This window comes from Microcaecilia unicolor, chromosome 2, assembly GCF_901765095.1.
Source record: "Microcaecilia unicolor chromosome 2, aMicUni1.1, whole genome shotgun sequence".
NCBI classification, from domain to species: domain Eukaryota; kingdom Metazoa; phylum Chordata; class Amphibia; order Gymnophiona; family Siphonopidae; genus Microcaecilia; species Microcaecilia unicolor.
In genome coordinates, this window is record NC_044032.1 from 254,240,708 (window position 1) to 254,264,114 (window position 23,407).

The 23,407-nt window shown below is 44.7% G+C and overlaps 1 protein-coding gene across 2 annotated transcripts in view; it reads right to left on the reverse strand.

The window, feature by feature from the left end:
• Nucleotides 1-23,407, reverse strand: part of LOC115462393 (metabotropic glutamate receptor 6-like) — a 45,892-nt gene that overhangs the window by 3,571 nt on the left and 18,914 nt on the right. Inside the window, exons 5-8 of one of the 2 annotated variants that reach the window (XM_030192401.1) lie at nucleotides 14,742-14,882; nucleotides 7,917-8,117; nucleotides 3,335-3,478; nucleotides 287-1,218 (exon numbers count right to left, since the gene is read on the reverse strand). In XM_030192401.1, the coding sequence (XP_030048261.1) occupies nucleotides 287-1,218; nucleotides 3,335-3,478; nucleotides 7,917-8,117; nucleotides 14,742-14,882 (1,418 nt within the window). Of the gene's footprint in view, nucleotides 1-286; nucleotides 1,223-3,334; nucleotides 3,479-7,916; nucleotides 8,118-14,741; nucleotides 14,883-23,407 lie in introns of both variants that reach the window. The other variant, XM_030192402.1, reaches the window with a different exon arrangement.

The following is a 23,407-nucleotide window of genomic DNA, read 5'->3' on the forward strand; positions in this document are numbered from 1 at the left end:
GAGAAATGGGCTAGAAGCAGGGACCTTGGATCATGGGGAGACCTGTAGTTGCCAAATCTATCTATCATTGACAAACAAAACCCTGGACATATTTGTTTGCCAACCTTTATTTCTGTGAATTAAGATAGAACTGTAGTAGTGTGAGATATGGGCAAAATAATTCTTGAGGCCCTATTAAGTTTTTGAAAACATGCAGGGAATTTCTCTCCCATTACTGCAAAGTATTCCAGTACTTAGCTTTATGCCTATGTTTTAAGGAGGAGGGAAGGGAATGGTGTGAATTTACCTTCTCCGCGGACTGAGCAGTACCAAAGAAGATGGGCACAAAGGCGAGCCAGATGATGCAGGTGGTATACATGGTGAAGCCAATGGGCTTAGCTTCATTAAAGGTCTCTGGAACTCCCCGGGCCTTGATGGCATAAACAGTGCAGGTCGCCATGAGAATGATGCTGTAGCCCAGGCAGCATACCAGGGACAGGTCCGACATGTCACACTTCAGAATCCCCTGGGCCTGCTCTGGGTTGGGTGTACGCTGTTCTTCATAATCAATAACACTATGAGGTGGAAGCACCCCCAGCCACACTACTGTCCCCATCACCTGCACAGAAATCAGACTGAAGGTGATGGCTAACTGTGAGGTGGGGCTGATGAATTTTGGTGGAGTTACTGACTTCTTGCCCTGTTCGAAGATGCGATAGATGCGGTTGGTTTTGGTCAACAGAGCGGCATAGCTGATGCACATCCCTAGCCCCAGGAAGAGGCGGCGGCAGGCACACACTGCCACACCTGGTTCAGCGATCATCAGAAAGGTGATGAAGTAAATTAAGAAAATACCAGTCAACAGGACATAACTCAGTTCACGGCCTGAGGCCCGGACAATAGGTGTATCATTGTGACGAATGAAAGTGACCACAATGAGAGTAATAACTAGGATGCCCAGCACAGCCAGAAGGATGGGCAGGATGGCCCAGGGGGAGTGCCACTCCAGCTTGACAATGGGGATGGGGCGGCAGGTAGTGCGGTTAGGGGAAGGCCGAGCATTAAAGGGGCACAATTCACAGGTGAACTCATCAAGCTGGTACTGATAGCCATCACAAAGCTCACAGTGCCAACAGCAGGGAACACCCTTCACCATCTTCTTCCGTTCACCAGAGGCACAGGGCAAGCTGCAAACTGAGATGGGGATGTCTCGCTGCCCACCTGACCACTGCATTTCCTCTATCTATGATAGAGGGGTAAGGGAAATAAGAGGATAGAGAGAGGAGAAAATGGGAGAATAGAGATGGAGGAAGGAAGAGAAGTGGAATGGAAAGCAAGAGGAGAAAGGGGCAGGGAAGGGATAGATGAAATGGAAGAGAGCGAGAGCAAAGAGGGGACAGGAGAGATGAAGACAGGAATAAAAATGGAAATGAAATAGAGGGAATGAGGGATATGGTGGAGGAATTAAAGATAGGAATGGGGGAAGAGGATGGAAGGTGGAGATTGAGAGCAAGTGATGGAATGACAGCAAGAGAGAGATAGGAAAAGACAGATAAAAGGAGAGGGAAAGAAAGGGAGAACAGAGGGGAAAACAGAAAACAGAAGATGTCAGAACCTGGATTCAACAAAGTGTAGTATACTTTAGGTGAAGGTGACATTTTTATGCCAATACCAAGCTGATGGCTCATTTGGGCTCATCTTGGAACTAAAAACAGGTGAGTGAGGGATAGCCCAGCAGTTTAATGAACTCCACAAATCCTTCCACATTACAACACCTTCCACCCTCAATTGAGGAGGCCACATCTGGAATCAAGAATCTATGCAGGACCCAGCTGACATGCTAGTATATGTGAGATAGAGGAGGGTCGGTAATAGAAATTAATATTATTATTTTGTTAAATTGTTTAATTCTGCTTCCCTCCTCTGCAGTCAACCAGAACTACCTACTCACCTAGGAGCAGCCATAAAACCAACAATCACAAATTATCTTGTATGCTCAGTGAATCAGATTTGTCCAAATCTGGTGTCCTAAATACACAAACTGCAGATGCCAATTGTTGGTACCAATGAAAAGATGTGTTAGTTGACAATAATGCTCGAGCTGAATTTTGTGTTAACATAGTGGAGAAATGGGTAGTCGCTCATAAATTGAAACTGAATTTAGAGAAAACCAAGTTCTTTCTGTCTTTTGATGCTATTCAATCTGTGTTATGTCAGCAATTAACTATTACTGGATCCCATTTTCCAATAAAGACAGAAATAAAACATTTTGGGTGTGACATTGGATTCTAGGTTGTATTTTGAAAAACATCTCTCTTTGTTAACTAGGAAAGTTTTTCTTTATCTTAGATGACTGAGAAGAATTAGACATTGCTTCCACAAAGTACAGTTTAAATTAATTGTCCAGGCTTTAATATTATTAAGTCAACTAGACTACTGTAACTTGCTGTTTGTAGGATGTACTAATACTCTTTTAAAGAGGTTACAGACCCTGCAAAACGTGGCAATTCATCTGGGTTTTTTTTTTTCAGCAAAGAAATTAGAGTAACCCCATTACTGATCAAAGCCTATTGGTTGCCTGTACAGGGAAGAATTTATTTTAAAACAGTATAACTGTTTTAAAAATATTATATAGACTAATTCCTTAGTATATTTATTTATTTATTTATTTATTGCATTTGTATCCCACATTTTCCCACTGTATGGCAGGTTCAATGTGGCTTACATATTGCTAAAAAGGCAGTTACAAAATTTAGATTTGTAGAAGTTTAGAACATAATACAGAAGTACAATAAACACTTAGGTTGCTATATTAGCATATTGTGAGAGAGCTTAATATTATTGTTTTTCATTTCTGAACTTTTCGTGATGTGAGGTGGTGTGGGATTAGGCAGATCATATATGATTTCTTTAATCATTTTCCTAATTGTAACAGAATATTAAAATTGAAAAATCTTCTGACTTTACATTTGGCTTTTGTTAAAGCTATTAGGTTTAAGAAGTTTGTTTACTTTTCATTTACTTTTTCTGGGATAAAAATGTGGAATGATTTATTTATGAGTGTCGGACGTCTTACGTTATCTTTTATTTAGGAAGGTTTTAAAAACATGGTTGTTTAAGAAATATTTGTCTTAGGATTTAAATTAGGCTATATTATTTTAAACTATTAATATCTTAGGTATATCTGACTTCTTTTATGTAATCCGCAATGAACCTGTGAGATAACTGCAGAATATAAGTACTGTATTAGTATCAGATGCTAGAATGATGTGATTGAGTTGTAAGATACAGTATTCTGGTACTGCTCACATTGTAAAAATGGGGGCACAGATCCAGCTGTCACAGAAAATGCTACTTACATTGAGACGAAGGTATTCTGTCCACTGGCCTATCACCCTGTAGCCAGGCGCAGAGGCATTGGTCAGCTGGTATTGGAAGATGTCATATCGCCCTGGGGCATCACCATTCTCATTGAACATGACAGGAGTCCCTGCACTGCCTATGGAAGGTGACATAAAAAAGGCATTGAATATACCATAAGGGCAAGATCTATTTATCAAATATACAACTGTATCATAATGGTGTTATTTTCTTGCTAACCAATGACAAGATAGATTTAACAATCTGTAATGACATCACAATGAAGATGGACTTAAAGCAATGGAAAGACATCTGTTACAAGTTAATGATGTCAAAATAGTACTGTTCATCACTAAGCAATATCAGGACAACTTAGACTATGCTAGATGACACTACAGGGAACCAGTAAGCAAACAAATAATGACAAGAAAAAAAGATGTAATAATAATCTTTGGGGGTCTTTTACTACGTCACAGTAGTGTTTTTAGCTCACAGCTGGTGGTAAATGCCAAGATGGCCATAGGAATATAATGGACATCTTGGTGTTTACCGCCAGCTGATTCTTACCACGAGCTAAAAATGCTACCCAGTGGCGTAGCCAGACTGCCAATTTTGGGTGGGCCTGAACCCAAAGTGGGTGGGCACAAAATTTTCTCTCTACCCTCCCCCCCCCAGCAAAATTTAGTCACACTCAGATGCATTTGTCACACAGGGTAAAGTGCTGCTTTTCAGTGCATCCGATTTCAGACAATTTATTTAATAGCCTAATCCTTTTCAGTGAGCTTTCAGAGGCCAAAACCTCCTGCCTCAGGTCAGTATAATGCTGTTACGGTATCCTCTCCTGACCTAAGGAAGGAAGTATTGGTCTCTGAAACTTTATTAACACCATATTACTTTATCCTAAATTAAAAATAAAATTATTTTCTTTACCTTTGTTGTATGGCCATTTACTTTTTCTCATTGTGTTGCTCCCAGTCTCTAGATTCTGCTTTCCTTCGTTTTTGCTTAACTCTTCTGCCAGGGTTTCCTGGCCATTTGTCATTTTTCTCTCCTTTTTCTCTGCTTTCTTCAATATTTTTCTGCCTCTCTCTCTGTCCAGATTTAATTCATTCTTACTATCCATTCTTTAATTTCCTTCATCTACTTATGGCTTTTCATCTCTCACCCTTGTTCTCCCCATGCCCCTTCCTCTTATTCTCCAATCTTTCACTACTCCCCCTTTCCATGCAGCAGCTCTCCTCTTTCTCTCCCCATCCTTCCAGTGTCTCCCCTCTCTCTCCCCATCCTTCCAATAGTCTCCTCTCTTTCTTTCTGCAACCTTCCATCGTGTCACCCTTACATCCAGCGTCTTCTCTCTTTCTCTCCCCATCCTTCTACCCATCTACCCTCTTTCCTGATCCTTCCATCTATTGTCTCTCTCCCTCCTTCTAACCAGTGTCTATCTCTCTACCCTTTTCTGTTCAGTGTCCCTTCTCTCTCCACATCCTTCCAGTCTCTCCCCTTTTTCTCTGCATCCTTTCATCCATCTCCCCTCTTTCTCTGCCATCCTTCCATCTGTTTTCCCTCTTTCTCTGCCATCCTTCCATCTGTTTTCCCTCTTTCTCTCCCCATCCTTCCGTTTTCCCTCTTTCTCTCCCCATCCTTCCGTTTTCCCTCTTTCTCTCCCCATCCTTCCGTTTTCCCTCTTTCTCTCCCCATCCTTCCATTTTCCCTCTTTCTCTGCCATCCTCCCATCTGTTTTCCCTCTTTCTCCCCATCCTTCCATTTGTTTTCCCTCTTTCTCTGCCATCCTCCCATCTGTTTTCCCTCTTTCTCTCCCCATCCTTCCATTTTCCCTCTTTCTCCCCATCCTGCCATCCATTTTCCCTCTCCCGATTCAGGCCCACCAGCCCCAGCTCCCATTGCCGGCCACTGCTGCTTTTCCTGATGAGCAGCAGGGCCGGCGCTACAAAAAGCAGAAGCGCTCAGCTGACTGAGCTGAGCGCCAACGCAAACGACGACTCGACGGGAAAAAATGTTTTTTAAAAAAGCGGCAACGCAGGCAGCCTTAAAGCATTGGCTGCTGGCTCTGCAGGCTCCTCCCATCTCTTACATCACTGCCCCTGCTTCGCTCCAGGGGCAGTGACGTAAGAGACGGGCGGAACCTGCAGAGCCAGCAGCCAATGCTTCGAGGCTGCCTGCATTGCCACTTTTTTTTTTAAAAAAATTTCCCATCGAGTCGTCGTTTGCGTTGGCGCTCAGCTCAGTCAGCTGAGCGCTTCTTCTTTTTGTAGCGCCGGCCCTGCTGCTCATCAGGAAAAGCAGCAGTGGCCGGCAATGGGAGCTGGGGCTGGCGCGGGCCTGAAGGAAAAGTGGGTGGGTGGGCCAGAGCTGAAATTGGGAGGGCCTGGGTCCACCCAGGCCCACCCGTAGCTACGCCCCTGATGCTACCGTGGCTTAGTAAAAGACCTCCCTTTGTAAATACAGTGCACTGGCATGGCTAAGAGGGCTTATCTTCATTTTTCCAGTTTGTAGTGTTGTTGTAGCAGTGAGAGACAATGTGCAGAAAACAGGATGTGGAGACGGTGAAAGCCTGAGGCATGACTTCCTGTCCACCCCAGCATTAGCTTTCCTCCCCTGGAGAGCACTATAATTCTGCCTTATTAGCCCATCTGGTGCCCACACTCCTCTTCTCAATCCTTTAGGGCCGGATTCAGTAAATGGCACCCAAAGTTAGATGCCGCTCAATTCAGTAAAGGTCACTAGGAGTGAATTCTATATATGGCGCTGAAAGAATCGGCACCGAAAAAAGCACTATTGTATAAGCTGTGTTTAAAGTTAGGTGTGGTTTATAGAACAGCGCTTATGCCCGGGAATCACACCTAACTTTAGGTGCAGACATTTGCACCAAATGAAACACGGTGCAAATGTACGCACTTAAATTGGGCATGTATCCCTCTTTATTCTATAGCAGCATGCGTAAATGCTAGGAATGCCCCCATTCCGCCCATGATCCTCCCATTTCTGCACCCCTTTTCTTTTTTACTCGCGCCTAAATTTACGTGTGTAAATGCCAATTAAATCTAATTAGTGGCAATCATTGCTTAAGAAGCCAATTATTGGCACTAATTAGCTCACTATTCAATTAAATAGTATATACAAATTGGGCATATACCCAAATTTGCATGCACAATTTTTTGTGACTTTTATAGCATTAGGGGGTTAGCGTGAAGCAACCTTTATAGAATAGTGCTTAGAGTAGATTCCCTTGCCCAACTTTGGGTGTGAGGACTTATGCCTACTGAAACCTGGTGTAAATCCTCGCGCCCAAATGATGGATGTGGAAATCCAAGTATTCTTTAACAAGGCGCCTAATTTCTGTGAATGCCCCAACCTACCCATGCTCCTTCCATGGCCACGCCCCCTTTTGATTTACACACTATGAAATTTAGGTGCCCATGTGGCATAAGGCAGATGCAGGTGTAACTCATAAATAAGTGTCAATTAACTACAAGAATTGATTGTTGGCACCTAATTGACTAATTAGTTTCCACGCACTTCTGAAATCCGTGTCCAAATTTGGGTGACCTTTATAGAATCCAGCAGTTACTGTATAAAATTCCTGTCCTTGCCTCTATCATGAATATGAACATAGAGAAAGGAGGAGCACAGTCTCTCTCTGCAACTCATTCTTTCTTTCTCTCTTATTTAATCTGTCTTTCTCTTGCTAAACTATTCTTACACTCTGCATTTCTCACTCCTTATAGTTGTTCTCTATCTCTTTTTAACTCATTCTCCATAATTTATTTTCTTTCCCTAATTGATTTTCATCATCTCATTTTCATTCTGCCTAACAAATCTTTTTATATATCTCTCTTGTCCTTTCAATCTTTTCTTTCTTGACCATTCTCAGTTTTTCTTATTGCTTATCGTTCTTCTCCTTTGTATCACTTTGTTTTCACCTTGCCTTTCTACGTCTTTGTAACATCTTTTTTGTCTCCTCTCTCTTTTTTGTCCTTTTTTCTCTTATGTCTCTTTGCCCTCTCATTCTCTGATGTCTTTATTCTTTATCCTGAGCTTCTTCCTTCTCTTTTCTTTGTTCTCTTTTTCTAACTTATTTTATCCTTTTTCCTGATCTCTTTCTCCATTTACCTTTCCTATTTGTCTCATTGTTTTCCCCTTCCAGTCATATTCTGTTTTCCTCCCTATGTCTCTAAGCTTTCATAACTGTTCTCTCATCACTTTTGCTTCTTTTTCCTTTTCTGTCTTCCTTCTTTATTCCGTATGTTGTTCTCTTCCTATTTCTTTGCTTTCTCTTTTTTCAACTTTTCCCTTGTCTCTTGTTTTTGCATCACTCCCTACCTCTTGCCATAAATTCATTTTCCTTTTCTTTGTAAGTAACTTCTATTATGTTTTTCTCTTTGTCTCTTGCTTTTTTTCTCTTTCTCATTTTTGTTTCGCTTTCAGGTCTTGTTTCTCACTTCTCTTTGTATCTCTTGCTTCTTCATTTCATTCTCCTACATCTTTTTTTCCCTTTTTTTTGTTTGTGTCCTTGATCTTTGCCATAGTCACAGGACAAAATGGTACCATGTACCTACCACTGAAGTTGACAGCATGGATGTACTGCAGGAGTAGGCGCCCATTCATGGGATCCATTCTTTCACAGACTCCAGTAGCACCAGAGCACAGTTCACTGTGCATGTTGTGGAGGGCATTGGCCATGGCATATACAGCATCAATCACAAACTGCACTTTCCCCTCCTGCTCATATGCTGAGTCTTTCCCAATCCGCTCCTCTCCTGTCAAAATGGGAAGACTGGGGTCAGGCCTGACACTCACTGGTTCCAACCCTTGCTCTGCCACTGACTTCCTAGTAAAATCTAGCTAGAAACCTGTTTTTAAAAACATCTCTTTATTTCTTTTTGTGTATTCTAATATTTGTATTGCCTTTTATAAAAACAACCCACTAAAAAGTACAACAATAACATAAAAATACAAATATAACAAACACTTCTAAATTACCAAACCATCTCTGGGAAAATTTATTTTCATAATACTTGTGCAGAGGTTCCACGTTTTTAGACAAAAATGATCTTTTAAAATGTTTTTTAGTTACTGCTAAGTCATACTATTTTTTGTGACACATACATTGTTTGAATTGTTTTAACTGCTTTCCCCAGCATCTCTCCCCTTTTGCTGGGCAGCCCCTCTGCCTGAGATTTTATTTAGCTCCACCCACTGCCCGCTTCCAGGAGGTGATGTCACAGCCTTCAACAAAGAAATTTTAACTATCGTTTGCGGTGTGTAGTAAAGGAGCATGCTCCTTATTGTTCTCCTTTGAGAGCACCCTGAAGCTGTACCCTTTTCTTAAGAACATAAGAATATAAGTGTTGCCATACTGGGGCAGACTGAAGGTCCATCAAGCTCAGTATCCTGTTTCCAGAATGGACATGTGGCAAAATCAAAATTGCCGCGCGTCCATTTTGGGTCTGAGACCTTACCGCCAGCCATTGACCTAGCAATAAAGTCTTATGTGGTAACCGAGTGGTAATGATCTATACGCGCCAAATGCCACTTGGCACGCATCCAATATGTGCGGCGGAAAATAAAATTTTTCGGCCGTGCATATCGGACATGCAACAAAAAGGAAATTACTGCAAGATCCACATGGTAGCCGTGCGGTAACTCCATTTTGGCGCACATTGGGTGCGCGTAGACACTTACGCAGTTTAGTACAAGGGCCCCTATAAAAGTAAAACAGATTTTATGTTGCTTATCCTAGAAACAAGCAGTGGAATTTCCCAAGTCCATCTTAATAATGGTGTATTAAGGATTTTTATTTTAGGAAATTATCCAAACCTATTTAAATCTGCTAAGTTAACTGCTTTTACCATTTTTTCTGGCAACAAATTCCAGAGTTTAATTACATGTTAAATGAAGAAATATTTTCTCTGATTTGTTCCTAGTTTTTAAGGCTTTTCAGATAGATATTCCTTGGTATTTATCAGTGTTAATTAACCAGTATGTACCATTGAGAAGTCTTCGTTCTTCCCAACTGACCTTGTTGAAGCTTCTTTATCTTCTGTTAAGCTGACGTCTACCAGGAGTCGTGTGTTTTCTTAGGGGGTCTTTTACAAAGCTACAGCAGTGGTTTTAGCGCACGCTAATGATTAGTACACGCTACACACTAGAGATGCCAATAGGAATATATGGGCATCTCTGACATTTAGCGTGCACTAAAAACACTAGCACGCCTTTGTGAAAGGACCCCTTACTTTGGTCCTTTGCTCTGGAATCAGTTACTAGAGGATATATGAAGCTTGACTAATTATTTACAGTTTCGAAAAATTCTAAAGGCTTGGCTCTATACTCGTCATTTTGTCTGCACTCTTAAATATTATTGCACTCAAATTATGTATTGCATTTTTCTTTATTTTTTAAGCTGTTTGTAAAATTGTAATTTCTTGCTATATGTTTGTTTTAATGTAACTATCCTGCTTATTTTTGAAGGAGAAGGGCGGCCATCTTCCGACACAAATCGGGAGATGGCCGCCCTTCTCTCAGGGCCGGCCAAATCGGCATAATTGAAAGCCGATCTTGGCCACCCTCAACTGCAGTCCGTCGCAGAGCCGGCGAAAGTTTAAGGGGGCGTGTCAGAGGCATACCGAAGGCGGGACGGGGCGTTCTTAACACATGGCCGCCCCCAACTGATAATGGAAAAAAGAAGGGCGGCCCTGACGAGCATCTGGCCGACTTTACTTGGTCCATTTATTTTTAGGACCAAGCCTCAAAAAAGTGCCCCAACTCACCAGATAACCACCGGAGGGAATCGGGGATGACCTCCCCGTACTCCCCCAGTGGTCACCAACAAAACATTTTTTTGCCAGCCTCTATGCCAGCCTGAAACGTCATACCCAGCTCCATGCCAGCAGTATGCAGGTCCCTGGAGCAGTTTTAGTGGGTGCAGTGCACTTTAGGCAGGCGGACCCAGGTCCATCCCCCCCTACCTGTTACACTTGTGGTGGTAAGTGTTGAGCCCTCCAAAACCCGCCAAAACCCACTGTACCCACATCTAGGCGCCCCCCCCCTTCACCCATAAGGGCTATGGTAGTGGTGTACAATTGTGGGGACTGGGTTTTGGGGGGGATTTGGGGGGCTCAGCACCCAAGGGAAGGGAGCTATGTACCTGGGAGCAATTAACAAAGTCCACAGCATTGCCCCCTAGGGTGCCCGGTTCGTGTCCTGGCATGTGAGGGGGACCAGTGCACTACAAATGCTGGCTTGAGATGGCCAGCATCGGTTTCCATTATCGGAGAAAACCGAAGTCGCCCATCTCTAAGTCCGACGATCTCAACATTTAGGTTGACTAAATGTTGAGCTTTGGCCGGCCCCAACCGTATTATGGAAATAAAAGATGGCCGCCCATCTTGTTCGATTATACGGTTGGGGCCGTCCCCGGAGAGGGGCGCCCTTTTAGATGGGCGGCCCCGTTTGATTATGCCCCTCCCAGTAAACCACTTTGGTGCCTTTTGGTGTAAGACGGTATATAAAGTAAATCAAATCAAATCAATTTTTTGGCACCATATATAGAATTCGCCTCTGTGTTACTAAAATAACAACGCAGGTAGACTTTTTGCACTGGTACAGAACCTCACTAGCCCTAAGTATTCTGTGCATCCGATGAAGTGGACTCCTTGAAAGCTTGTGCCTCAATATACTGGTTAGATTATAAGGTTTCCCTGCCTCTGTCACTTTTGATGCAGCAGACTAACTCGGTCATTCTTTTGAAAGTTTTTATCATTCTATGTCTGAATCTCAATCACAGGAACTGACTTCAGATTGGTTCACACAAAAAAACAGCACCACGGGCCTTTAAAATGGAACAAAGTTCTTTAATGAATGAGCCTTGACCCGACACGGGCCGTGTTTCGGTGACTAGCACCTGCGTCAGGGGTCACAGTGATGATGTGGAAAACTTGGGGAATAACTCGAATATTTTCATCTACAATATTCCTTACCCCACGTCTCAATCACAGGAACTGACTTCAGATTGGTTCACAACATATTTTTTGCAAAAGATTGCAGACATTTGATCATCTATTATACCTTCCCTACTGAAGACCCAGCATTTTCCATTGGTTTGGTATCTTTTCCAGCTTCTGATAAGATTGATGTACATCAGCCATCCCTCACCTCGTTTAAAATCCCTTCAGAGCTGTTTTTTTTGAAGAAGCAGACTTCTTAATCGATTGCATTTTTTTAAAAATTGAACAATTCAAGACTGTTCATCCCCAATTCATACACAGTGTTCCAGTGTCCTGCACCTTCATCCATTCAGACTCCTGAAGCAGGAACAACCAGTGCCAAAATACGGCACCGTGTTGAGTCTATAGGTTGTTACCCAAGATTAAACTCTGTGTATATCTTTGATTCCCTCATGTTGTTGGAAGCATCATATTTTTTACACTACTCCTTTGATTGTTCCTACCAAGTCCATAGTGTTCTCCGTTCCTCCAACTCGGTGGTTGACCATTATGTTGTAAACACAATATAAAAATCTAGCTCCTTTTAGGAAATAATTAAAGACTATTTAGGAAGCCTTTCAACAGTTCCTGTCATTATTGCATCTTCTGATAATATAGAGGGTTGGGTATTTAATTGACTGCTGTACTGAGTTTCCTTTAGAGTTACATAGAGCTTGCTGGTGCCTGGTGATGAACGTGTTGTTTTTGTTATTGTATTGTATGTTAAATTGTGTGTTTTAATTGTACATGTTTTATTGTTACCCACCTAGGATAGTGGATAGTGTGGGTTAGAAATATTTTAAATAAATAAATAATAGTAAAAATATCAGATCGCTCCTTTTTGTCCTCTTAAATTAGAATAAATCTTCCTCATATTCCTTGTGGTATAACTCTTGGTCTTACTCTTTTCAAAGTGGAGGAGTAGCCTAGTGGTTAGAGCATTGGGCTGAGAATCCCACTGTAACTCCTTGTGATCTTACACAAGTCGGTGGCGTAGCCAGACCCAGTATTTTGGATGGGCCCAGAGTTAACTTAAATGGGCCTCACCATGCCACGCCATACTTCCACCCCCGGAGATATAAAAACAATTATAGGGTTTTTTTCAACTACTCCACATCAACATCTCTCCTCCTCTGCAGCGTTCCGGCATCTGCCCACCCATCGTTGAAACCTGTCCCTCCCTGGTGTAACTTACAGGCATCCCCGGCACCTGCAGTGATTCATTATTGCTGACTGCACCTGCCCCACAGGCTTCCATTGGCCGGGTCCCGTCAGACAGGAAGCAGGAAATGAACTTGCTGTTAGCTTAGCCGCCTATTTATTTATCCATGCATCTTGTCCCCATCTATATATCTACACTTGGCCCCTCAGCTATATGGTAAGCTGTATTGTAGAAAAGCATGAGCATCATATCTCTATTATTTAACATTCTAATGTGTGCTTATTAGATATTATTAGATATTCCATCACTATTATGCTATTATATCTCTGTTATTTGAATTTCAGTGCTACAGTGGCGTTCCTACGGGCGCTGACACCCGATGCGCCCCACCCCCCCAGGTGCAGTGCCCGCCCGGAACAGCGCAACCCCCCCGGTGAAATAACCCCCCGGGTGCAGCGCGCCCCCCCCCCCCCGTGAAAGAAGCCCCCCCCCGGGTACACGCCGCTGGGGGAGGAGGTGCCGCGCGCCTGTCGGCTCTTCGTTTCCATGCTCCCTCTGCCCCGGAGCAGGAAGTAACCTGTTCCGGGGCACAGGAAGCATGAAAACGAAGAGCCGACAGGCGCGCGGCACCCCCCCCAGCAGCATGCACCCGGGGTGGACCGCCCCTACCTCCCCCCCCCCCCCCCCCCCTTGGTACACCGCTGCAGTGCTATTAAATATGTACATTTTTTTATCCTGTTTTATGGTAATCCTATTGTTAGGTTTCAATTTGCTGTTTTCAAGTTTTCTTCTTTCATGGTATTTATGTTTATATTTGGTCATTTTACTATTGTAAGTTTGATGTTAAACTGTATCTACTGTACACTGACTTGGGTGAATCTCTTCATAATGGCGGTTAATAAATCCTAATAAATAAATAATGGCAGCACCTAATTAGATAGAGCCACTGAATATCATGTATTTTTTTAATTTAAGAATTTTTATTAATGTATTCCAAACAGTACTACAAGAAAAAATGCATAAGCAAATTGTCTCAAAAAATATAAATATAAACAAGGAAAACAAAGGTATAAAGCTCACATCATAGGGAAACAGCCCTTTCAATAATTTAAAAAGAAATTATAATTAAGTTAGAGACTCAAAAACATGTTTTAAAATTATAACCCTATTTATTATCTCAGTCCTGAGAAATGAATCTAAGTAACGTTATCTTTTTCAACCAATGCCTTATCTCATAAAAAAGATTCCAATTGCACCGCATCTGGAAATACATACTGATTATTTTGATAGGAAGCCAGACATTTTCAAGCAGCACCTATAGCTAGTACCTTAGGGGTGCTTTTACTAAGGTGTGCTAACAATTAGCATGTGCTAAATGCCATACAGCCCATTATATTCCTATGGGCTGCATGACATTTAGTGTATGCTAATCATTAACGTGCGCTAAATCCATTAGCGCACCTTAGTAAAAGGATGTCTTTGTTTTGAATTGTACGAAACCCCTTCTTTTCAGTTGGGTTGCTCTAGCAACATCTAGAAACATTCTAATAATCTGACCACAGAAAGGTACCTCTATTTTAGGAAAATATGCCTTCAAAAGTTCCATTTTTAAAGTTGCAGATTCCAGGACAACCATCAAAGTTGGCCATTTGCTAATTAAATCATGTGAAGACTCTAGGAACTGAGATACATCTAAGCTATCTGGAGAACTTATAGTTTCAAGGGCTCCTTCTTCATTAACAATTCTGGAACCCCTAGGTAAATGATATGCATAAACTACTGTTAAAATTCAAACTAAGGAAACTGTAGTACATTGTCAAGGTACATTTTAAATAATTCTCTTGGGGATAAGTAGTGAGTAAGAGGAAAGTTCAATAACCTCGGAGCTGGCATTAGGTTTCCAGCGGTAAGGGCGCCCTTGTTCACTGCGCTGTTCTCTGAGCATCGGAGGGAATAAGAAATAGTATACATTAGCATACTATTTGTGCCATTCTTCGGCAAGCTCATTGTTTCCCACGATAAGGGCCTCTGAGCATTGTGCACTGGTAAATGCGGGCGCTAATCCGGCTCTAATGCCTCTAGCACCCACGTTTACTTCTGAGCATTGGGGCCCTGCAGGAGAGGTTAAGGAAGCACTGTAATAGACTCTTGAGAAGGTGAGGTAGTACCCCTTACCTACCAACCTCTGGAGGGAATGGATTGCAAAGGGTGAGACAAGTGCACGAGTTTGCTGTTACCTGTACATTTTCTGGATGTCTCTTCTGGTTGGGCTCCAGACCACATGAGCTTGCATTTAAAATCATCTTCCCAAAACTCAGCAAACCAGATGTTCCTGCGGTTATTCTCCAGTGAGCGGCTGGTAAAGTACTGGTCGAATCCTAGAGAGGAGAGTGAATGGGGCGAGGGGGGGGGGGGGGTTAGAAAAGTATCTTATTGCCCATAAGGTCAGTTACCTAGGTAGTGTTTTAAGAGCAGGTCTGGGTACAGTAAAACCTGGCAGCAGAAAGGAGGAGGGATGGGGAAGAATATCCTGAAGTACCGTCTAGTCTACTTTGATTCTAAATGGCCTATATGAGATTTCTTTCAGCCCCGCCTTTCTATAATTCTATGATACCCTATACCCACCTCGTACAAATTTCTCTTTAGAGTTCTGGAGGGACAGTGTTCTTGAGGTGGAAGGAAATGAATACGAGAACAGATTTAGTTTATGTTAAATTCCACACTGTATTAGAAAGATTTTAGTAATCCTAGTTTGAAGGATGAGAGCCAGACTGAATGGAAAGGATCTTATCTCATCCAATTCCCATTTGTTAACACCACCTCTCTAATGGACTCGCACATTCTTTTTGAAAATTGGCTAGTGCAGTGGTTCCCAAACCTGTCCTAGGGGCTCCCCAGCCAGTCAGGATTTCAGGATATCCGCAATGAATATGCATGAGAGAGATTAGCATGCACTGCCTCCACTACATGTAAATTTCTCTCAAAAATATTCATTGTGGATATCCTGACTGGCTGGGGAGCCCCCAAGACAGGTTTGGGAAGCACTGAGCTACTGTAAAGTACACGCAATAAAAGCACCCTCATACATATGTTGTTTGTGTGGGTAGCTAAAGGGGGCAAAATAGCGCAAATGCTTTTAAAAATGCCAAGCACCCGTGTTGTTTCATTTCCCTGACTTATATAACTCCCCTGCCCCCCCCCCCCCCCTTCACTCCACAAATGCCTCTTACTAATCTAGGTAAATGTTTTTGTGCTGTGGAGGATCATGTGTGCTTTCAGTTGGGCACAGGGAGCTTTTATAATCTGGCTCTGTGAAGCCGTTCAGTGAGGCTGAGCAACACAGTAACATAGTAAATAACGGCAGAAAAAGACCTGCATGGTCCATCCAGTCTGCCCAACAAGACAAACTCATATGTGCTACTTTATGTGTATACCCTACTTTGATTTGTACCTGTCCTCTTCAGGGCATAGATCGTATAAGTCTGTCCAGCACTATCCCCGCCTCCCAACCACCAGCCCCGCCTCCCACCACAGTGCAACAAAATGAATCCCAAAGAATAGGATGGGAATGTGCATATTGCACAGCACAGTAATCCACGGTAGATAAAAATCCATTGACCCATCCACTATACCCAGCTGAGATGCTCTCTTTCTTTGTTGAGAAGCACATACATTCCCATAAGCAAACCAACACCTGCTCCCTCCCCCACCCCCAGCCCTTTTCCTGCCACTGGTCTCCATATTTGTGTCAAGCACATCCAAACCCTGTTGCCATAGTGTCCTTCGCTTCCACTGTTCTGTTATCTTCCTCTTTGATTCTTACAAGACCGATATTTAATCCAACATCTAGTCCTCCTTATATGTCTCTTCACCAAACTCATACAGCCACTGAAACAGTGACTCAGGCGCAATGTCGATGCACCCCAGTTTCCACCCTATGCATGGCATCATGAGTCCTCAATGTCAGTGATGATGGGGACTGATTTCTTCTTCGGGAGGGATCAGAAGATTCCAATCCTGATGGTCTCTACTAATACTCCATGTAAAGGGTGATTGATAGAAATTCAATGCCAATGCACCCCCAGCAACCGATGCAACTCCAGAATCCACAGAAACCAATTCTTCTGATGCAGGTGTTAATGACTGGACATTAAGGTGCCAAAAATTGGTTTGTGCTGCTTCTCTTTACCCTGAATATCTCCCTTTGATATCTTTGAATACAGGTAATGGGATTTGATATACTGCCTTGCTGTGGTACAACCAAGGCAATCTATATGTTCTATGTAGGTACTTTCTCTGTTGGGCTCACAATATAAGTATTGAATCTAGGGCAATGGAGGTTTAAGCGCTTTGCCCAGAGTCCCAAAGAGCTACAGTGGTAATTGAACCCAGTTTTCCAGGTTCTTAGCCCACTACACTAACCATTAGGCTACTCCTCCACTCTGAATTATATTAAGAGGGCTTTATGGTCAGGCCCCAGATACTACAAGACACAATTATGAGTATCCATTATGGATATGGTCTTGCTGCTCTGGGTACACTTTCTAAAGCCACTGGGACTGTTTTCTGGGACATGTTCCTGAAAAATAAAGCCACAGTGAAATCATGTGACTTGATTTTAAAAAGCACCCAACTGGAAGCCTGTAAAGGACACATTTAAAAAGAAAAGGAAAACTTAGAACTAGCTGAAAACCTATCTATGCCACTACCAGGGTATTGGAAATGCATGATGATGGCAGAGCTCAAGAGAAAGTACTGAAAACCGGGCAAAAAAACAAACTTTGAAGTCTTTATGGGGAGCTTCAGTGAACTATCTGAATATCTCCATGAAAAATGAAGGCTGAGGAGGTCCCATGTGACTGTGGCAAGTGAGAAGGGGCACATATGCTTTTAGACACACACAGTGAAGCTGGTGTAGCTTCCCCATTCTAGGGTCCGTTAGAGAGGTCATCCATGCTCTGAGGGCTTGCTATTCTGCTTGCTCTCACAGAATCCCAGGGTTTCTTTACCATCCTGGCTAGGTGTGCATACAAGCTCCCGTACATAATCCAGCACTAAGCTTCCACCAAGTCTTTTTATCCATATTTTTATTAATCTAAATAAATACCAGAACTAGTGAGGTTTTTGTCCTAGTATCAAGCCTTCCTGGTCCCCATGGACTTACTAGATAATATCTAGCCACCACCAACCTGTCAGTACTGACTTGTTTGGCTTCTAGGTAGTTATAACCTGTTGGTACCAACCTGACTACCTCATGGCCTGCAGTATTGCTAAGTTAACCTTCTGTTCCCTGTCCTCTTGTTTTTTTCCCTAATAACCTCTCCTATTGTTTTTGGTCTTCAGGGAGTAAAAGATGGGTTGTACTCTGTGCTGCCCCGGCCCCCTCCCAACCTAGGTCCTACCATTGTCATAGAACGACAGAGAAGATCATTAGGCCCATCTAATCTGTGCAATTTCACACTAGGTAGGGTAATGCATTTTCTTTTTTTTTTTTCTACTTTATTTATAACTTCATGAATAATTTACAAGCATAACACTTGAACAGGCAAAACAGATAGAATATGTTTTCATTCAACACATAGTAAGTGCTGGAATTCACTGCTGGGGGGTGTGGTAAAAGAAGTTATCATAGCTAGTTTAAAAAAATGTTTGGAGAAGTTCCTGGAGGAGAAACTACTACTACTACTATTAAACATTTCTATAGCGCTTCTAGACTTACGCAGCGCTGTACAAATTAACATGAAAAGACAATCCCTGCTCAACAGAGCTTACAATCTAAATTGGACAGACGAACAGATAGCTAGGGGTGAGGAAACTGCAGTAGTAGGGGTGGTAAGTGAGGGTGTTGAGTAAGAGTCATGGTTAGGAGTCAAAAGCCGTAGCAAAACTATAAACTGTTTTTCATTGTCATCAATACCAGACCAGTCCAGACCATTAGGTTATGTCCTTCCACCAGCGGAAGGAGACAGAAAAAATAGTTCCACCTCTTAAGGATATTATGCAGTCTGGAATGCTCAGTATTTTCTCTGTCTCCTAGCGGATGGTGGACGGATGTGAAGCCCCTCTTGTTGCTTGCTGGCTAAGCTTCTGCCCCAGCTCTGCTAGGGGACAGTTGAGCAAGGGGTGTGATGGTAACCTGGTCTTGGGTGCTTTTACGGTGATACTCAGCGGTACTGGGTCCCTCACCTTCCAGCTAGGGGACACCTAGTTGAACGGGTCCCTCCCCTCCTTTGCCTAGGGCCTTGTAGCTCAGCGGGTTTGGCTGTGGCATGGTACAGACTGGTGTTTTCTCTGCTGAAACAGTATGTTTATTGTTGTCTGCTTGCACTGTGAGCTGTGACAGGCTCTCTTTCCCCCGTAAGGTAAGCTGTTCTTTTTCTCTCTTTGCCTCCTGTTCCAAAATAAAAAAAAAACCTAACTATCCTTTCCTGGGGCTCTGCTGGAACTTTTAGTCTGTGTTCCTGGTCGTTTTGAGCGGCGTTTTTTTCTACCTCTTCTTTTTGGCGGGCTTTTGAGATTCTTAGGTTGCAAGCCTTTTTGCCTGTCTGCGACTGCAGGATACTCCTTCACCTTACCGCCGTTTGCGGTAGCAGAACTATTGGTTAGTAGCATATTTCTTTCTCTTTTGCTTCCCAGGCCCTCTGTGTGTTTCCACTGCATTTCTGTTGTCTCTGTCTCTCTCTCTCTTCAGGCAGGCAGAGCTGGAGTAAAACTGCTCTCTGTGGGGAGGGGGGGGGGGGTGCAATTCTTCCTGCACAACCTTTTTCAGCGGCCGGGAGCCACCCAAGTCTGGTTCGGGTTCTTCTTTGTGCGTTGCTCTCTTGTCTCTTCAGGTTGAGCAGGTTAGGCCCGACCACATGTGGTTCTCCCACCTTCCCAGGGCCCTAGTGCTGCGATGCCCATCATTGGGTGGTGTAGAAGTCACGACTGTGCTGCCTTGGTTTTACCACTGGAGCGCTGGTTTTCCACCTGAAGTCCTTTTTCTTGGCCAGTTGCATAAACTTCTGTAGCATTGGCAGACTTGACTACCTCAGATTTTGGGGCAGCATGACAATTTTCTGCTTATTGCTGTTTCTCTGATGGCTGCTAACTTTCTCAGTCCTATTTCAGCAGGAATATGACTTTCTCTTTTGTGATTACTTAAAAAAAAAACACCCCGCTTCTCTGCCACTTTGGTGTACCCTTTTTAGTTGTTTCAGGGGTGCTGCTCCCTTTTGGGGGGCCTTTGTTTTCTGGGGCTGGGTGTGTCCCTACGTCTTCCTGGAGGACCCCCCTCTTTTTGATGGGAGGGCGCAGACCTTTCCTCCTTCAGGGTTCTCCCCATTTCCTACTTGGCAGTGCCCTCTGTCATTGTGGGCATAGCATCTCACTGTCTCTTACGAGCGCTTTGGGGCTGCCTAGGGAATATGGTTCTTCTCAGCCTGAGTGTTACAGTACACTCTTGGTGGGTACAATGTGCCTTCCTCTCTTTTGGCAAAGTGCTGCCCAGTTCTGTTGCAGAAGTGCAGTTTTTTTCTCTCCCTTTGAGGATTCAGGCGGGAACATACCTTTCTACCTATGCAGCCTGCTGCATGCAGGACTCCTCCCTCATGACAGATTTGAGGGTTTTTTTGTCCTCTCTGTATGTGTTCAGCTCCCCCTCTCCATTTCCCTGGATTGGTGTTGGTTCTTCCTTTGGAGAGAGAGCATGGCTACAGCTCGGGTGGTCCTAGCTGTGCCATTTCCACAGGTCTGGCATGGTTTCCTCCCAGTGTGTTCAGCGTGGCTACTTTCCTTCTAATGCCCTTGCTTCTTTTCTGCCTTGGGAGCGTGACTTCCTCACTGCAGCCAGGTATAGCTCAGTCGCGGCATGTTGAGAGTAGTTTTCGTTGACACCTATAGAACATGGCTGGTTCTCAGTATCCCCACCTCTAGTGCTTTTTCCGTGGCCCATCTCTCAATGGCTCCATCTCTGAATGTCTGGCCTGTCTCTGGAGGTCGTGCCTTGCTCTCTCTCTGGAGGTCGCGCCTTGCTCCTTCTCCGGGAGTCGAGCCTTGCTCCTCCTCTGGAGGTCGAGCCTTGCTCCTCCTCCGGAGTTCGAGCCTTGCTCCTCCTCCGGAAGTCGAGCCTTGCTCCCTAGGGTGAGCCTTGTTTTCTCTCCAAAGGTCGAACCTTCTCTTGTTGACAGTTGAGTTGTGCTCCCTCCTTGAGGTCCAGTCTTGCTCCCTCATCAAGGCCCATTCTTGCTCCTTCATGGCGGATAGGCTTCGCTCCCTTGTTGGGGGTCGAGCATTGCATCCTTTCTGAGGGCGATCCTTGCACCCATTCTGAGGGTTGAGCTTTGCACCCTCTGAGGGTCAGGCCTTGCACCCTCCCTAAGGGTTGGGTCTTGCACCCTCTCTGAGGGTTGAGCTTTGCCCCCTCTCTGAGGTTTGAGGTAGAGCCTTGCTCCCTGTCCGAAGGTTGAGTCTTGCACCCTCTCTGAGGGTTGTGCCTTGCACCTTCTCTGAGGGTCAAGCCTCGCTTCCTCTCTGGATGTCAAGCTTTGCTCTGTTTTCTGGATGTTGAGCCTGGCCCCGTCTTTGGGGTATCGGGCCTTGTTTCATTTCCTGCAATTGGGGTTTCATTACTTTCTGGAGATCACTCCTTGCGCCTTTGGTGGATGTCCTGCCTTCCTGCATCTCTGGCTAGTGACTCTTGCTCCCTTTCTAGAGGTTAGGCCTCGCTCTTCTCTGCTAGTCAAGCTGAGCTGGGTCTCTGGGTGGCGAGTGTCACTCCGGGGCAGCCTCGATCCATCTCTGGTCGAGAAGCCTGGTTCCGTCTCTAGAGGTTGCACCTCCCTCTTTTTCTTTCCATTTCACCTTGTGGAGAATCTCTTTTAAACCTTGGAGCTGGGACCCGTTCTCCCCCTTCCCCCTCTCCCCCCATCCCCTTCAATAACTCTCTAGACACCAACATTGGGAAAACCTAGGCCGCAGCTTGCTTTATTAACAATTCAAATTGATTAACTTGTACAAGCATGCCCCCCCTCGCCCCACGCTACATGGGTCCGTACTTGACGTCATCCTGGACCCCACCCCCCATCCACCGATCGCCATGTCAGCAAGGGCCCCACTCCGTGTGGACCTCCACACCTGTCTCCCGGGTCACCCGACCTGCTTTCCATGCTCTGGCTCAGCCTTCCCATGAGCCATATCTTTTGTAGCTCGGGGTTTGTTGTGTTCTTTATTTTTGCCGCTGTGACATCTCCTGCCAATCCTGAACAACACAATAACAAACATCGTCCCCCAAACAAATCCCCCCCCCCCCCCCCGCTTGAGGGTGGGCAGGTGGGAAACCACCTCTGAGGATCGCCAACGCCCTGGCATCCGTCGCCGCCCCCCCTTTTATCTCCTCGCCCAGCACCGCCCCCTCACTCCTCCTTCGACCAATAGGCAGCTTATCCGCCTGCTAGGACAGCTGCCTCTTTCAACCTCACTAATCCCAGCCTCGAGGCCCCTTGGCATGGCCTGTGCTCACTCCCATCATGCCTCAGAGCCGACTCAAACGGGCCCAGCCCTCGTTTAACTGGGCCCTTCGAGACCAGCTCTCGGGCCTCCTATTCTATGGAGGTGGAATGTGTCTGGTCTTGGAGGTGGGGAGATTGACTTCTCTTTCCACAGGGAGCGAGCGGCAGTCCCTCTATGTGGGCTGTGGTCACATCTTAGGCTGTAGTGTCTGTGCTGTTTCTGGACAGGTAGCAGACTTCTATCTCTAGCTCTCGGGCGGCCCCTGTTCCTGCTTTGGAGCGGGCCTCTGCTTCTGTTTGATTTCTGAAACATTGTCCTTGTCAGGCAGCTGAGCTCCTCATCTATGAACAGTTGCCCATTCTACAGAGGTCAGGGTTCCTTCTTTGGTTGGAGCCGCTGTACCTCTTGGTTTTATGGTTAGATCTGTCTTACTGATGGCACCTTTCCTTTGTCGGAGGGGAGTGTTTCTCCGTTTTCCTCTGAGAGTGCGGGCTCTTGGACGCTGGGTGGCAGCATGGTTGCCTCTCTTAGGGGATTCTTCATTCAGACCCGTGCAGTTCTGTCTCAGGGCTCCCTGTCTGTGGCTCCGGCAATCGCGTGACACAGTCTTGACTTGGAGGGTGCTACATTTCTTCCTCTCTCCTCTGTGCCTTTGTTGATGGCGGGGGAGGTAATTTGTGCCTGTGCAAGGATTTTTCTTTCTGTAGGGAGTGTCATGGGTGGACTTGGGACTCCTTGGCCTGCCATCACTCATTTGTGGAGGTTCCACCTTTTTGTTCTGGACCGGCAAATCTATTTAGGCTCCATCCTTGAGCTCCTCTGGGTCTCTGGTCACTGGCTTCCTCCCAGGTGTTCCTGTCTCTCTCTTTTTATAAGAACTCTGTTTTTTCCCCACGGTTTGGGGGCCTTTGGGTGTCTACACCTGAGGCAGGTCCTCAGAATGCTGTTCACGTCTTCGTTGACGTTTCCTTTGTCCTTTTGTGGCATTGCAGTTCTTTGGTTTGTGATGCTCCGTTCCCACCCTAATGCTGTGATTGCTTTGCTACATCCCATTGGTCTGGACTGGTCTGGTATTGATGAAAAGGAAGAAAAAATTATTTTTTTACCTGATAATTTTCTTTCCTTTAATCATACCAGACCAGTCCAGACGCCCACCCAGTCTGCTTTCGTGGCTTAGTTCCTTGTTGATTCTTCTAGGGTTCGGTTCCTCAGTGTCGGGGGCTGAGTCCATTGTAGAATTCTGGAAGCGGGGGCCATCTCAGGAGAACTGGATTTGCTCTTGCTCTTCATGCCACTTTACAATGCCAGCTCTGGACGGCTCTCGATGATCCTTTAATGAAGAGCCATTTCTTCTGCTTCAGAGGTGCATCTGCATAACAGATAGACAGAGTGGTGCCACCTTCTTCCTCTTCGA